Below are 16752 nucleotides of genomic sequence, written 5' to 3' on the forward strand. Positions count from 1 at the left end.
GAGAGCCTATGTCTCTCACAGGCAGTCTGATTGGGAACGGTATCTTCCACAATTAGAGTTTGCCTATAATAGTAGCAAGCATTCTGCTACTGGATTTAGCCCGCTCATGTTGATGTATGGATTTGAGCCTAAATCCCCGATTGCTATTGGCTTAGAGAAAGTGAAGGAATGCCAAGCTCGTGATTTCCTGTATGACATGCAAGAAATACTCGAATTGGCTAAGGATAGTATAAGAATGGCTCGTGATCGAGTCACTACTTATGCTAATCAAAAGAGATCTCCAAGGACTCTAGATGTGGGACAATGGGTCTATCTGACGATACCCAAGGATTCCAAGACTATGCGAACAGGAAAGCATTATAAGCTTTCAGCTAGATATTGTGGTCCGTTCTTGATCGCAAAGAAAATTGGCCAAGTTGCCTACAAACTGGCTCTTCCTTCGGATGTTAGTGTACATTCAGTGTTTCATGTCAGCCGCCTTAAAGTGAAATTGGGCGAAGCCGACGTTGTTGTGCCTATCGAGAAAAATGTATGGCAAGATATGCAAACTGAGTATATTCCTCGAGAACCAGAAGCAGTTTTAGATCATCATACCCGTCATTCACGTCAAAAGGCTTATGACGAGTACTTAATTAAATGGAAGGGTCAATCTGAAAGGTTTGCTACTTGGGAACTTGTTAGAGCTTTGAAGGCTCAGTATCCCCACTTCATTGATGAGGACATCAATGGCTCTTTAGGGGGGATGTATGTTATGTCCCGCTCACAGGAGAGGGGATCTAGTCCAGATACCGTCGGGATGGGCGTCCAGTGTCCGACGGACGTAGTGTGAACCCGATCAGTGTGGCCGGCCATTATTATAAAAGGGAGGCCAGGGCCTCATTTACAGTTATCGACCCGCATTGGCAGAGTGCTAGTGGTTAGCCCGCGAGGCTAGGAGTGCGCGAGGTCACCTCGAGGAGGTGAGGCTGGGTGGTATGGGACGCTCGGTCTTATAGGTGCACGCCTACGTCCTCGGACGCTGGCCCCAGCACGGGGGAGCTGCCGGATGGTGGCTATGGTCGGGTGGCTCGTTCGACGTGTATCTGTAGGCGGTTTGTGTAGCCGGGAGATCCTTCTCCATATTCGTTTCAATTAGAAAGAGTGTGGAGTTTTTGGTCTCCCGAACTCGTGTTTCATTTGTAGACAGATGGGCCATCTTGCGAAGGCATGTCCACGGAGGAGGACTCGACCCTCGACACACACCTAGCCTACCAAGGTTGGCCAGGCTTAATAGACAGAGACGCAAGGAGCACAAAGTCGAGATGGGTACCGATACTGAGAGAAGTGCCCAGGTAGGCGAGGGCTGGCAACAGATTTGTAGCCGTCGTCGTCAGGGACAGGCGTGCCAGTCTCACGCTCCTAGTGTTCGGTGTGCACCATGCCAGTAGTAGTGGGTTTCCATAGGGAACAGTTTCGATCCTCTACAATAGGATGAGCCGGCCGATGTCCCATCCACGTCAGCCCCCCCCCCCCCCCCCCCCCCCTTTCGCCTCTTGCATTCCTCCCGCTAGTCCTTCCGCTCCATATCCTGACCCCTCCCATGCCCTGCCACCGGCCCAGGGGATAGGCCACTCTTCGACAGCTTTGAGGTCTCTCAGCAGTGCATTGCTACGAGCCGCCTGGCGCGAGAGGAGCAGCCCTACCTTCGGATCCCTCTCTTGGTGCAGACGTCGCTCTTTGTGGTAGTTCCTCACGGGTTGACTAGTTTTGACATCTGTCGCCAGTGGGATTTCTTCGACTACTTCTTTACATGTTTTCTATGCGACTCTTCTCTTGACCTCGAGGCGGCTTGTTTCAGAGTACATGTTTTGTTTCTGGGGAGTCAGAGAATGCACCCTCCCTGCTAGTCACACGGACGGAGATCACTAGACTCATTCGTCATGATCTTATACATTTGGACACCAGGAGGACATGGGTAGAGCCGATGCAGGAGTTGGGCACGAAGATGGCTTTCTACAAAGAGCACCTTCTCCAACTTTCGGGAGATGGGTTTGTGACTCGTCCGAGCTACATGGACACTCATTTGTCTCATGGTCTGCGATGTGCTATTGGTCAGATTCGCACATCCTCACACTAGCTGGAGATTGAGACGGGTAGATTTAGAGGGATACCACCGGAGTCTAGGATATGTCAACTATGCGGTAGAGAGCCAGAGACAGAGCTACACTACATATGCCACTGCACTTTGTATAATGAGATACGAGGGCGCTTCCATTGCTTATTCAGGGAGGGTTTTGGACCCCTAGATAGAGTCATGGGGTATCAAGATCAGAGATGCCTTGGCTTATATCTACTTGAGCTACACCGACATAGAGATAGTCTGTTGAGGAGACATGGAGTACGACAGTCGCAGAGACAGATCACAGACTTCTTTGGATTGAGGGAGCCAAGAGACCAACCACCAGCACAGGGTTGTACCCGCATTCATACCAGAGTCACCCTCATTGACAGGGCGACTGAGCTCGGGAGATCGAGACGACCACGATCGAGACACAGGAGCACACTCCATCGGCGGAGACTCCAGCAGAGGATCAGAGGCATTCTAGCACGACACCTAGATTGTCATTGAGGGCCTACTCTACATTTTCACATTTCACATTTCACATTTCACACTTCATTTTCAGTTTTCATTTTTTACTTTCAGTACTTTTTGTACTTGTACTTCAGACATTGTATTAGATTCACCACTTTGTATCTGATGGTCTCATAGGTCATTTTGGCCTTTTGAAGACGTTAATGTATCATTTCATTTCATTTCTCTCTCTCTCTCTCTCTCTCTCTCTCTCTCTCTCTCTCTCTCTCTCTCTCTCTCTCTCTCTCTCTTCCTCTAGAGAAATTTCATAGTTGGGGGAAGAGGAGTCTTGGTACTCGCAGGTGAGAGAGTGGTTTGGAGCACATGGACTACATAGATAGAAAACCACCCTTCCAAAATGACCTGGACTCACCCTTCATCGAACTCTCACACAGTGAGAGGAACACAGTACTTAGATAGGATGTATGCCAGCAACTCTAGACAACCTTTTCACTGAAGATTCTTGACCATGCTAGACGAGGGGTTCATTCGTAGACCGTGCTATATGGACACATACTTCCGACATAGCTCACGAGTGGTGATTGGTCAGCTCCAAGTATCATCACACTGGCTAGAGATAGAGACAGGAAGAGCTGCTCATACCCCGCAAGCTGAGAGGTTCTGCCAGCTTTGCACAGAGAGTGTGACTGAGGACGAGGAGCGCTTTGTCTACAGATGTAGAGTATATGAGAGCATTAGAGATAGATATGAGACTCTTTTTATAGGACAATCCACCCTACGACAAATCATGGAGTCTAGAGATGAGTGCCAGATTGGCCATTTTCTAGTGGAGATACATAGACATAAAGACATTGTTGGCACCTCCAAAGGGTGGCAAATGGTCACAGCTTCTGGAGGACCTCTGTCACAAACTACGGAAGCGTAAACTAACTGTTAAATGCAATTCATATACTCGAAAGAATTGAGGAGAGAGAGAGAGAGAGAGAGAGAGAGAGAGAGAGAGAGAGAGAGAGAGAAGCTTGACACATCATTGGGGACCAGAAGATGGGCTGGTCCCCCCCATAAAGAGAGTATCTTTATTACTAAGGGAGAATCTTTACAAGCACAGGGACGGGGCACACGCCCAACCTCTATTGTTTCTTGTCCTTTGTCTGCTTCTGACTGTGAGAGTGAGAAAACTACTCTCTAACTTCTGAGAGGATTTTCCCTCTTCTGTGAGTTTTTGGGAAGCTCTTGAAAGCGAGAGTCTATCTTCCACAAAACTCCTCGGAAGCTCTCAAAGAAGAGAGTCTCTAAGTAGTCATCTTCATTCATAGTCATTCCTGCAATTAACTCAAGGGAAAACACGCAAAACACACACACATGCTTGCTGTAATTTCGGCACATAACCTGAAAATGTTACCCGAGGTTCCAATGCCGAAATAGAGGCTTTTTTCGTGATGGAATCGCACCAAACTTTGTGTATGCGTAGAGTAGGTAGAGAGGATTGAGATTTTATGAATACTTTACTAAAATTCACCCTAATAGAGGTGATTAGGGGCTGACAACAGAGAATATACAGCCAATACACTTGAGAAAGAGAGCGTAGGTTGCAACTTTTTGTGACAAAACTACTAGAGAGAGTGGCTATGGTTGTGAGAGTCCTTGTTCTAGGCTATGGGAGCTCAAAGCTACCACATATGTCGCAAAGGGTTGCTCTCAAGCTTCAATGGAGAGCTCCATCGCGTAGAGCATACTCACAATAGGGAGGGTAGGTGCTCTGCCAACCTCCCAAATGGGAGAGGTGGTGCACCTATGTAGTCAACAGGAAGAGGGGGCGTCAGAAGATGGGGGAGGGTGAGAGAGAGAGTGAGAGTGAGTTTGCATAGGTAAGTGTGCCATTTCGTCACACTTACCTTATAATTAAAAAACCATTCAACTTTTCACTTTAAAAGTCCCCAGGCCATTAAGAAATTGTGCAATTCACTCACAACTGTACACACAAATGCTACTTATGAAAACATTAGCTGCTCCCTCGGCACAATGCCGTACTAGCACCGCTCCTACGCCGTACCGACACTGCTCCTGCAACACTTGTTCACACTTGTTCCGGCCATTTGGCCCACCCACAGATAATTTAACTTAATTTAATTAGCTTATCCTAGGGCCTTATCAAAAATAATTATGGCCCTAGGATCACTGTTCTAAGGACCTCATCTCATTCGTGTGCTCGTACTAGCGCGCGTAATTTTTTGAGTCTGAAATCTGAGGCTATTGTCTACCTTTTATCGAAGGCCCGATTTCCCAATCACTAGGGCTTCAGGGTATTTTTCTGCTAGGGTTTCCCCAAGGTGTTCTATGCCTCATTCGGGCACACCTAAGGCCCTAGAACTACTAGTTCTATTCTGATGTGCACACAACTATCTAAATAATTATTTTCTAGTAAATAAATTAATTATTTCCAGAAACTAATATAGTTACACCCCTCTTGGTTCTAAACAGTTGACCTCAACTGTAGAGCGTCAACATAATTGTGCAAGATTTCTGGGTAATCCTTGAGATCTGACTCAGTCATCCACTTTGCGTCTAAAGGAGTATAATTTTTAAACTTGACTAAATACTTTCGATGTAGTCTCCTGGACTTCAGTTGTCGCTTGGAGTGGTGTATTATCTGTTCTGGTTGAGGGATCTCCTCAATCTCTTCGACTTCTGGAGGATCTTCCTGTACTAGAACCACGGGAGGAGAACCAACATATGGTCGGAGGAGACTTACGTGAAATGCATTATGGATGCGCCAATGAGAGGGCAAATCCAATCTAAAAGTCACTTCATTGACTTTATCTGTAATCTTGAAAGGAATGTAAAATCTATGGGAAAGTTTAACAACTTTCCCTTTTCCGACCCGCTTTTTCAATCTAGCTTTCTCAAACTTCAGCATGACATATTGTCCTTTTTCAAGTTTAAGGTTTCTTCTGTGCTTGTCTGCTTTTCTCTTCTGCTGCTCTTAAGTGCGAAGAATTTCTTGTTTTACTTGTTGATAGGTGGTATCAATATCGCGCGTAATTTTTTGAGCCTGAAATCAGAGGCTACTATCTATCCCTTATTGAAGGCCCGATTTCCAAATCACTAGGGCTTCAGGGTATTTTTTTGCTAGGGTTCCCCTAAGGTGTTCTATACCTCATTCGGGCATACCTAAGGCCCTAGTACTAGTTCTATTCTGATGTGCAAAAAACTATTTTAACTATTTATTTTCTAGTAAATAAATTAATTATTTACAAAAACTAAGATACTATATGGCCCAAGTAGTGAATTTCTTTTAAAAAGAACTCACTCTTCTTAGCATTTACAAATAATTTGTGTTTGCATAATTCTTTAAAAAACTATTGCGAGATGTTTGCAACGTTCTTCTTCCGTCTCTGAGAAGATTAAGACGTCATCGAAGAAGACTCCTGTAAAGGTTCTATATGAATGGAAGATTGTGTCCATCATTCTGTTGAATGTTGGCATTAGTGAGTCCAAAAGGCATTACCAAGAATTCATACAACCCAAAGGTTGTTCTAAATGAAGTCTTATGCAGATCGTGAGGAGCATGCGGATTTGATGATATCTGCTCTTCAAGTCTGTACAACTGAAGACACTTGTTCCTTGTAACTTATCAAGAATGTCATCGATCCGAGGGATTGGGAATCGATTCTTGACTGATCTTGTTTAAAGATCTATAATCTATGCACATACGGAATGTGCCGTCCTTTTTCTGTACTAGGAGAATAGATGGACACTATGGAGAGGTACTATGCCTTATTAAACCCTTCTCCAAAAGTTCATTATGCAAGAGGATCTCCTCTTGTTGCAGTAAACTGACTCTAGAAGGGGGCTGATTTGGAGGAGAACTCCGTGGGATCAAATCAATGGTATGATCCTTAGGTCGAGAAGGTGGAAGTTCATTTGGAAGCTCATCTGCAAAACAATCTTTAAAACTTTCTAACAACTTAATTCTATTTTTCTCTAAAGAGGAAGAACGTTGTGACGAAGACACATCTCTCTCTCTCTCTCTCTCTCTCTCTCTCTCTCGCAAAAGTTAAGTACACTGAAACACACTTTTTCATTTCTTGCTTAATTGCAATGTGGTTGGTGATGGGAATACACCAATCACTTGCATCCACAATTACAACATATTGCTTTCCTTTATGATCAAAGGATAAGGTTTTCTGAACATAATCAGGGATGGGATGCATCTTGTAGTGCCAAGGCATTGCCAGGATTACATCACATCCCTCAAGTGAAGCTAGTAAGAAAGATTCTTGATCTTTGTAGTTATCTACCTTTAAATTCAGCTTCCCTATAATAGGAGTTGAACTTGAGTTTTGTCCTTTGAAAGCAGACGAGGCTTGAATAGAGACTGATTGGGCGTTGAGATCTTTGGCAAGCTTCGTAGAGATGAAGTTATCCGTACTGCCTGGATCAAACAAAATAAGGGCCCGCTGGTTGTTGATGCTGCCCCATTCTTGGGCTGATTTGGCTTTGCTTCGACATCTGAGGGGTTCTTTTCTTCTTTTGAGAAGAAGTGGAAGTAAGCTGTTCATGAGAACGTGATTGGTTGCGAGATTCTGATATTGAGGCTTCTGATATCGAATAATTTAAACTGAAACATGAATTTGGCCCACCACCCTTTTGATCATGAAGGTCAGGTTGATACCCAATGACAAGTTTGTCTCCTATGTGAAATTGTGCATTCGTGGATCTCTGAGCTTATGACTCTCAAGGCTACGTCTTGGTGAAGGACCATGACAATAGCATAGTTGTTGGTATCTTTCCACCACAAAATGCTTTTTGGATTGCTCCAGCATTGGTGCAGATATGATGAGCCATTCCATGTTTGGAAGGATTTATCTAGTTGGTGATCCATTTGGTGGAAGGACTAGTAGCACGCTTCTCACATTATGATTAAGTTTAATGAAAATGTCATTGCTTTCCATTGAAGTTTGTCGCAGCTGAGACCAGTTTGCGTAAGGTCAAAATGCAAACTCGAAGAATCCACATGTCATGGAAAAAGCTTTGTGATGCATTATGATATCAACTGCAACTCAACTCACGTTGGCAACAATGTACATGCATGTTTCATTTGTTTCTCTCTTAAATACCATGTTATATTCCCTAACCCTGTCAAATTGTTTTCTGAAGGCGTGTAGAATATGCAAACAAACACATGGAGTGTGCATCAAGTGTGAAGATTGCCCTACTTCTTATCATGTCACCTGTGCAGCTAGAGCCGGTTACCATATGGAGGTAATCTACTTGGGCCAGTTCTTTTGAAAAAGATATTCTGATTGTACATTTAGTGTAATGCCTTTCGTGTGTGACTAAAAACTGCGAACCGAGTTCATCTCATAGAGGTTCTGGACGAAAAAGGTTTTGACTAGGAGCAATCTTTTCATTGTGGAGACAAACAGCTTGCTTGCTGTGTATAATAGTGGCTACAGATCGAATTTGCTTTCAGAAGTTTTAGTGGCATTGAAGTCACAGCTTATGGACCACATCAATGCATGAGACAGCAGCTCGTCTGGCTTAAGCTTCTTCCTTGTCTTTCCATGTTATTTTTGGCTTAGAAAATCCCCTTCTTTTTTCAATCTGCTCTTTACTGTACCAAACTGTTTGTTGGAAAAATTCTCAAGGTTTGAATTCCAAATGTTTAATATATGTAGTGGGATGCAAAAAGGTTCTTAACAAAATGAGGTACCTCAATAAAACAAGCAGTCTGAGAGTTTTCGATGTGAAATTCCCCAAGTTCATTTTCCATGCTGTTGCGGTTCTGGGCTGCTAACAATAGAGATTTCTCCACCATCCATTGTAGCCGCATGTTTCATAGTTTTATGCAGATCCCCTGAACTACAATATAGACAGAGAAGTGCCAAAGTGGTTGCTCTAGGAGTGAGAAGGTGGGCAACTTCAACGAGTCAGAATTCTCCCTGCCTACAAAACTTGTATACAACTGAACCTGCACCATTTATAAAAAAAAAGACAAGACACCCGTGACCTGCCAATTTTCAATGGCACGGCTAAAACAGTTTGGGGTATCTGCAAAGAAGCTTTAAAGGGAAAACTTACTGCCTGCAAACCTGACACTAGATTGAAATTATTAGGAGGGCAGTCATGGTTATTGCACACGTAGTTTAAGCTCAGAGTTTACATGTTTTTACCTCACAAGGTTATGTAATCTGCATTGACTATTATTCTGGGCAGATTCAAACGCTAAAGAACAACAACAGCATGCAGGCTGTAAGGAAAATTTCCTTTTGTGCTGAGCACAGGTGAGTTCTACTTTCCATAGATTTTTTCAGTAAATTTTAGTTTCTAAGGTTACTAAGTTTGATCTTTTCGTTGTCTTGGGTAAGTTCACAAGGAAACGAGCTTTCTTTTCAAAAAGTAAGCCTCCAAGATTTTTTTGCAGGCTTCCTAATTCTGAGGCAAGGCTTGCTCTTACTAGTCCAGATGAAGATGCTGAATCACAAGGTAATAATGAGAAGCAAGAGCCTGACAGTGTAGTTGATGTGTTGGAGGCCAGCGCAGTCATTCGAAGTTCTTTTACCATTGATGTTAAGCCATACGTAACATCGTCTGCTTCAAGGTGTCATGAGTATACATCAATTTGCAAAAATGTAAGACGGGTATGGTTTTTCGTACATATTAGCAAAGAAACCTACTTTATAGATGGCATCAAGTAGGGTTTGCGATGCATCTCTCTCTCTCTCTCTCTCTCTCTCTCTCTCTAGGTCATTTTGGCCTTTTGAAGACGTTAATATAACATTTCATTTCTCTCTTCTCTCTCTCTCTCCTCTCTCTCTCTCTCTCTCTCTCTCTCTCTCTCTCTACTATACTGACACAGACATTACATGATGCAGTAGCAGAGGCATACCCACACACTCAGCCTGAGCAGAGTTGCCGTTCTAGGAGCATGCCGCAGAACAATTGGTATGATGTAGAATGCCGTGAGACTAGAGCCAGACTTCAAAGGGAGGTGCTTTTGGGGACATCACTCACAGACAGTCACAGATTGACTTCCGATGCCTGGTGCGGCGGAAGAAGAGGTCATTTTTGGCTCGACTAGAGCAGGATCTATACCAGCTATTCTTGACTCACGTGAGGCGTGGCGGCTCTTTCATGAGCACTCTCCCCCCCTTGCCATTACCTCTAAAGAGGCCTGGGGGCAGTATGCATCATCTTTGTATACAGTTCCTGGACAGACGCCCCTTCCCGACCCTCTCTATCCATGCCCACACATATGTGCTTTTTTCACCGCTGAGATGGTAAAGAAGGCCATTGACAGGATGAGGACTGGGGGAGCATATGATCATGATGGCTTAGTGGCGGAGCATGCATGCTAGAGATCTACTAGCAGAGCTTCTAGCAGTTATGTTTAACCATGCCATGTGTGAAGGCTTGCCTGACACTTGGAGCCTATCTACTATTGTACCTATCTTCAAGTCAAGAGACCCTATGGAGCCTGGGAATTATCGCGCTATCATGATTGGACACACATTGGCACGATTGTACGCATCCATTCTTGAGCAGCAGCTCGGTAGATGGGAAGAGTGGAAGAGGATACGCGCAACTGGGCAGGCAAGGTTCAAGAGAGGCTTTTCTACTCTTGACCATATCTTGACACTCAGAGCCATCATTGAGGAGGCAGATCACATGGGAGACGGATCTACTGTAGCTTTGTGGACTTCTTCAAAGCATTTGACAAAGTACCCAGAGCTAGATTGATGGGCAGACTACAGGAGATGGGAGTACCTATAGAGCTCATTTGGGGGATCATGGCATTATACAGGTCAATAGTGGGGCATGTACGCACCTCAGAGGGTCTATCTACACCGGTTCACTCCACTATTGGGGTGAAGCAAGGCGGCCCGCTCTCTCCTACTCTATTCGGTATGTATGTGGATGAGGTTTCTGACTACATTGAGAGCGATGGTGATAGAGGTGCACAGCTGGCAGGGACATGGATTCCACTATTGTTATATGCTGATGATATTGTGTTGATCTCCGACTCTCCGGAGGGGATGCAACGTCACTTGGATGCTTTGCATAGGTTTGCCCACGAAAGTGGTTTGTCTGTCAACCTTGGTAAAACCAAGGCTATGGTGTTTAATACCACCCCACAATGGATTTGAGGTTAGCACCTACATTCACATACAGCCAAGAGACCGTGGAGTATACAGATGCTTACACTTACCTTGGAGTGGTCTTTAGCAGACCAGAATTTTCATTGAGGAGAGCAGCAAAGACCAGATTGACTAGAGCCCATGCAGCATTGGTAGATTGGAGAGGATGTGTTCGCAGGTTCAATTTCAGTAGCCTCGGACGAAGCTCTGGCTCTTTGACACTTTGGTGGCCTCTACATTGCTCTATGGAGCTGAGATATGGGGACCTTCATTGGATCATCACGGGAGGTCGGGTCGCACGGATGGATGGGGGGACATGGAGAAACCTCTGGTCTCTATGATCTCGCGGCTCATTAGAGCCAAGGCTTCAGTACCACGTGGCATTATCCAAGCAGAGCTAGCGCCCCCCCCACTAGTGGTTGAGGCGCTCACCAAATCAGTCTCCTTCATACACCGCATGTGGGAACTTCCGAGAGATAGATATGCCCGCCTTGCACTTGAGTCCTCTCGACAGTTAGCCATGCAGCGAGATATAGGATGCTGGTATGGGGAGATGACATCATAGTTTTAGGTGCATGGGTTCAGCATATACAGGTTGCCACCCTTCCAGTACTCACTGGATTCACCATCTCTCACTCTTACACAGTTCGAGATCACCAGGCCATATACATGGACACCCACCTGTCTCATGGGAGCTATTGGCCAGATACGCACATCTTCATACCAGCTGCGGATTGAGACTGGGAGATACAGCGAAGTACCAGCAGAGGCCAGGACATGCCCCTTGTGTGGCGTGTAGCCTGAGACAGAGCTGCACTACACATGCTGCTGCCTCATCTACTACGAGATACGAGGCCGCTTCCATTGCTTGTTTAGAGAAGGTTTTGGACCACTCTCTAGAGTCATGGAGTACGAGGATCAGAGATGCCTGGGTTTGTTTTTGCTTGAGCAGCGCAGACACAGAGATAGCCTGATGAGAGGAGAGGCTAGCTAGTCGCAGAGACGGATCACAGATTTCTTTAGAGCAGACATTGGGCAGCCGGAGGAGCTACTCCCACATATTCGTCTCGCACCAGAGGCACACTGATCGACTGAACGATTGAGCTGGGGAGATCCAGACTCCCACGATTGCGGAAGACTACACAACATCGACGGAGGCTGCATTAGAAGTTTCGGATCACTTTGGCCGGACATGCACGACGCCCGGTCAGACTACTGACCATGAGGAGATTGATGAGATCCGCCAGTGCCGATGCTGGATCTCCTGTGATTTGGCTATTTAGCTATCCTAGCCAGCTGTGTACTTTGCTTAGTTCACATCGAGCAGCTTAGGATTCCGTAGTATTTTTGTTTTGTTATGTTGTTAGTTAGTTTATTTTGTTATTCTGACTTTGTATCAGATCCACCACATTGTAACTTTCTAGTCTCATAGGTCACTTTGGCCTTCTGAAGACGTTAATATAACATTTTCATTTCATTTCATTTCTCTCTATAGATGGCATCAAGTAGGGTTTGCGGAGGATAGTGGATTGTCTGTAAACCTTGGTAAAACCAAGGTCATGGTGTTTAACACCACCCCACAGTGGATCAGGAAATCAGCACCCACATTCACCTATGGCCAGGAGACTGTGGAGTACACAGATGCATACACTTATCTTGGGGTAGTCTTCGTTGGGCCAAGGTTTTCTTTGAAGAGAGCAGTAGAGACTAGACTGACCAGTGCATATGCGGCCTTGGGAGGATTGGAGAGGATGTGTATGCAGGTTTAGTTCCAGGAACCCCGAACAAAGCTGTGGCTCTCTGATACCTTGGTAGCTTCAGCTATTCTCTATGGGGTTCAGGTTTGGGGACCCTCTGTGGGTTAGGATGGGTGGAGAGGTATGGAGAGGCCCTTGGTAGTTATGATTTCTCGGTTGATTAGAGCCAAGGCCTCCATACCACACGAGATCATTAGAGCGGAGTTGGCAGACCCCCCTATGGAGATAGAGACGCTTACCAGATCAGTCTCCTTTATGCATAGCTTATGGGATACTACCAGAGACAGATATGCCATACTAGCCCTTGAGTCCTCTAGATAGTTAGCTTTAAAGGGGGACACATCATGCTGGTATGCACAGATGTCATCATGGTTCCAGATACTTGGCTTCAGCAAGACAGGTTATCCCCTTTTCCATACTCCCTTGATGCACCATCGCTGTCTCTTACGCTGGTGGAGATTACTAGACTCCTTCGCCAGGATCTAACCCAGCTGGACACCAAGAGGACATGTATAGAGCCGACATAGGAGCTGGGCACGAAGATGGCTTTCTATAGAGAGCATCTTCTCCAACTTACTAAGGATGGGTTTGTGATTCAACCCAGCTATATGGATACACATCTAGCCCATGGGTTACGGTGTGCCATTAGTCAGATACGGACATCCTCACATCAATTTGAGATTGAGACTGGTAGCTTCAGGGGGACACCAGCAGCCAGCAGGATATGCCGCCTGTGCCATACAGAGCCAGAGACGGAGATGCATCATATATGTCAGTGCACAACGTACTACGAGATACGGGGTCGCTTCCACTTTCTATTCAGAGAAGGCTTCGGACCTTTCTCCAAAGCCATGAGCTATCAGGACCAGCGATGTCTTGGACTGTATTTACTTGAGTTACACAGATACAGAGACAATCTACTTAGCAGATCTGGAGAGAGACAATCCCAGAGACAGATTACTGATTTCTTCACACCAGGCACGGGTTAGTTAGAGGAGAAGACACCAGTGCAAATCTCCGCTCATACTCACACTAGCGGTACCCTCATTGATTGAGCATCAGAGCTAGGGAGGTCGAGACGCCCACGGTTGAGGAGAGGAGCTTCACAGCATTGACGGAGACTACAACAGAGGATACGAGCCATACTAGCTTGACATCCAGAGTGCAGATGAGGATGAAGTCATCACCCATTATATCACCCTCTTGTATTTGGCGCACAATGTATTAGTGATCACACATACCCTACATAGTTACAGCCAGTAGCACCTCTAGTTTCATCTCTTTTTCACTTTGGCATCTCTTTTTTTTGTACCCAAACATGGTATCAGATTCAGCAGTTTGTAACAGTTTGGTCTCATAGGTCGCATTGGCCTTTAAAAGACGTTAATATAACATTTCATTTCATTTCATTTCTCTCTCAAAGGAGGGTCTCACCCTATTGTATTACGTAACTAAATTACAAGGCCGTAGGCCTCACAAGAGAAATGGAACTGGTAGTGAAACCCCCCCTGAAATATGACAATTACAACAAACCATTTTGTAAAAACCAGTGATATAAAGTTACAAAAGATGGGTGATACATCAAAGGCTAGGGACAAAGGAGGGAAGGACGACTGTAGCAGGGAGAAACATGCCACCCAGACGTGCGACAAGAGACCAAAAATTCCATCAAAGAATCTCGAATATCAGACTCTGTCACAAACTGACAACGTGGCATGACCCTGTGGACAACAACCCTGTTGTACGGATAGGCTGACGTGGCAGAGTGCCACATGGCAGCCTACGGATTTCCGGCTCCTACACTGACTGGCTGACGTGGCAGCGTACGAACTTCCGCGTTTTACGTTGGATGCTGACGTGGCCTGACTGTATGGATTTCCGCACTTGGCGCTGACTGCTTTTGCTGGCAGAATTTAGCAAGTTGCTTTTGGAGCTCATTGCTTTTGAGTTTAATGCTTTTGGGGCTCTGCTTTTAGCAACCCTTGTAAACCTTTATAAGTGACCCAAGGGGGCTCACTTCTCAGAGCATCTGGATGAAGAGGCTGAGAGCGAGCACCCGCAGGCAGTTGTACTTTGCTCAAAGATTAATATAAAAGATATACCGAAAGGGGCGCCAGTCTTTGGGGTCAATCTCCCTTGGCACGGAACTACGCCAAGCCGTGTCGACTCTAAAATTTGTGAAGTGTTTTGAAGTGAATCTCTGTTGTGTCGCGACAAAATCTTGACTTCGGGTGTCCAAGTTTGCTACAGTGGTATCAGAGCAACGCCGATTTCTCTTCTATTGGGAAATCCGATCCCTTTTCTCGCGACACCTATGGATTCTGAAAGAATCAATCGACCTCTTTTGTAACCGCTGAGGCGGGAGGAGATAATATAGAAAATTCAAGCGATGCAGCAGACGACGAGTATGGGCCACCTCGGCCTACACAGTATGAACTTTTGGAGATGCAACGTCGACAACAGGTTGACGAGTGCACAAAGCAGATGCTTTAGTTTGCTAAAGATCCCCAGTTTGCAAATTTTTTGACCCAGTAGTCCATGGCTGAAGTGCATACTCAATGGCAGAAAGCCACCGAACCACCAATTAAACCGGCAATCAAGAAACTTCCCACTCTGAGGATGTTTACAGAGGAAGAACTTCAAGAGGTGATTCAGACCCAGATCAGTCAGCTTTTTGACACGAAAAATCAATTGAACAAGCAATTGAAGATGCGCAAGAAGGGGACTGACTACCCGGGTTACTTGGGCTGTCAATCTTCTTTTGCATCTGCAAGAAAGCAGAAGAAGCGTGTGCGCTTTGAAGGATTACCCAATTCTTCTTCCTCTTCTTCTGATAGTTCTTCTAGCTTTTCCTACGCGAGTGAAGAGGACATAAAGGTCAAGAAGCGAAGCAAAAAGAAAAGCTTTGGAAAGAACAAGAAAAAGGCAAAGAAGCTCAGATTCCGACCAGTTTCTGATAGCTCCAAAGAGGCGTCATCCTCTGACAGTTCGGACTCTGACGACCACATGTTTTATGCGAAGAAGAAGCACTTTTATAGAGCCAACCAATACGACTTCCTCGAAGATGAGAGCAAGAAGACAAAGGAATTTAAAGAGGGTGGACAGTCACTAAAATGTGAATCCTTTTCTGGATTCCGTGATGCTCCGAGGGCTTTGGCCTTCATTCAACAGTTTGACATAGCCTTCTCTGGAGGGCATTACTCAGAGCACTGTAGTAGGCTACAGTGTCACTTTCACAGGAGAGTTAGTTTACAGTTGGTCTTTGGTCTGGTCGGTTCACACTAGACGGACTCGCTAGGCAGAGACACGTGGCAGGGATACGGTGGTTTAGTGGACATCGTGGCCAGGTCACCACCGCCACCCACTGGGGATAGACTTAGGTGATGTTATTTATGAGCCGTTGGTGGCTCTTGATGATTGTATATATGAGTAGTAGCGTTTGGTCAGAGCATCTTGTACGTAGTCGTCTAGAGTGAGACTATACACAGAGCACGTCTTCACCATCCCTGCACATCTGAGCCTCGACACCCCCATTGTACCTGTGAGTCCTGGGCTGGAGCTGAGAGGTGCTGCCACGCCAGAGTTTGTATCAGTCTTTGAGATAGTCGAGTCATATGTTCTGGTCTGCTGTTGTGCCTTTGTGAGCTCTGTTGATGTCTATTGTTTCCTTTCTTTTCAGTCTGTTTGAGTGAGATTGTCACGCACATTGCACTGAGGACCACCCACTGTAGAGAGCACGACACATTATCCGCGCTACAGGTGCTCTCATTTTGGCTATCACGGTGGGACCTCAAAGGAAGTCTCACTTTTGTTGAGATACAAATCGTGAAACTAATTGGTTCTTACCTAGCTCCGCACACTTGCTTGCACTGTGTAGATAGTCTGCTGTCTAGTCCTCTCTCGCCCTGGTCCAACCAGTCCTCGTCCTCGTCCTCGTCCCAGGTCGTGGTCTAGTCCTCACCCTGGTCCAGTCCTCCTCGTGCTACCAGCTAGGTGGTCTAGTCACTGGTCCTGGACCAGGTGGTCTAGTCACTATCCTCACTTGTCCTGGTTTAGACCTGTGTTGTTCAGCCCACAGTTAGAGTCTTCTTGCCCAAAGCTTGGTTGGATTGGTGGTCACTGCATGACACATACAAGGCGGTCAGTCGAGCGTCAAAGCGCACTGTTGAGCCCTCTGAAGCACTATAACAGAAGACGACCTGTGGTATCTAGTAGAAGTCTATTAACCTCGTCACCCATACCTCCACATACGACATCCCCCATTCCTTCATCCGGTTCCACA

General features: G+C 45.7%; 1 protein-coding gene across 4 annotated transcripts in view; it reads left to right on the forward strand.

Annotated features, from left to right (window-relative positions):
• LOC147420223 (histone-lysine N-methyltransferase ATX5-like) overlaps positions 1-16752 on the forward strand; it is a 139413-nt gene that overhangs the window by 53460 nt on the left and 69201 nt on the right. For 2 of the 4 annotated variants that reach the window (XM_086504930.1, XM_086504929.1), the window contains 3 exons: positions 7733-7837; positions 8792-8859; positions 9000-9216. In XM_086504930.1, the coding sequence (XP_086361056.1) occupies positions 7733-7837; positions 8792-8859; positions 9000-9216 (390 nt within the window). The remainder of the gene's footprint in view (positions 1-7732; positions 7838-8791; positions 8860-8999; positions 9217-16752) is intronic. The other 2 variants (XR_015187016.1, XM_086504931.1) reach the window with 2 other exon arrangements.

Source organism: Adiantum capillus-veneris, chromosome 28 (genome assembly GCF_014529385.1).
Source record: "Adiantum capillus-veneris isolate H3 chromosome 28, ASM1452938v2, whole genome shotgun sequence".
Taxonomy (NCBI): domain Eukaryota; kingdom Viridiplantae; phylum Streptophyta; class Polypodiopsida; order Polypodiales; family Pteridaceae; genus Adiantum; species Adiantum capillus-veneris.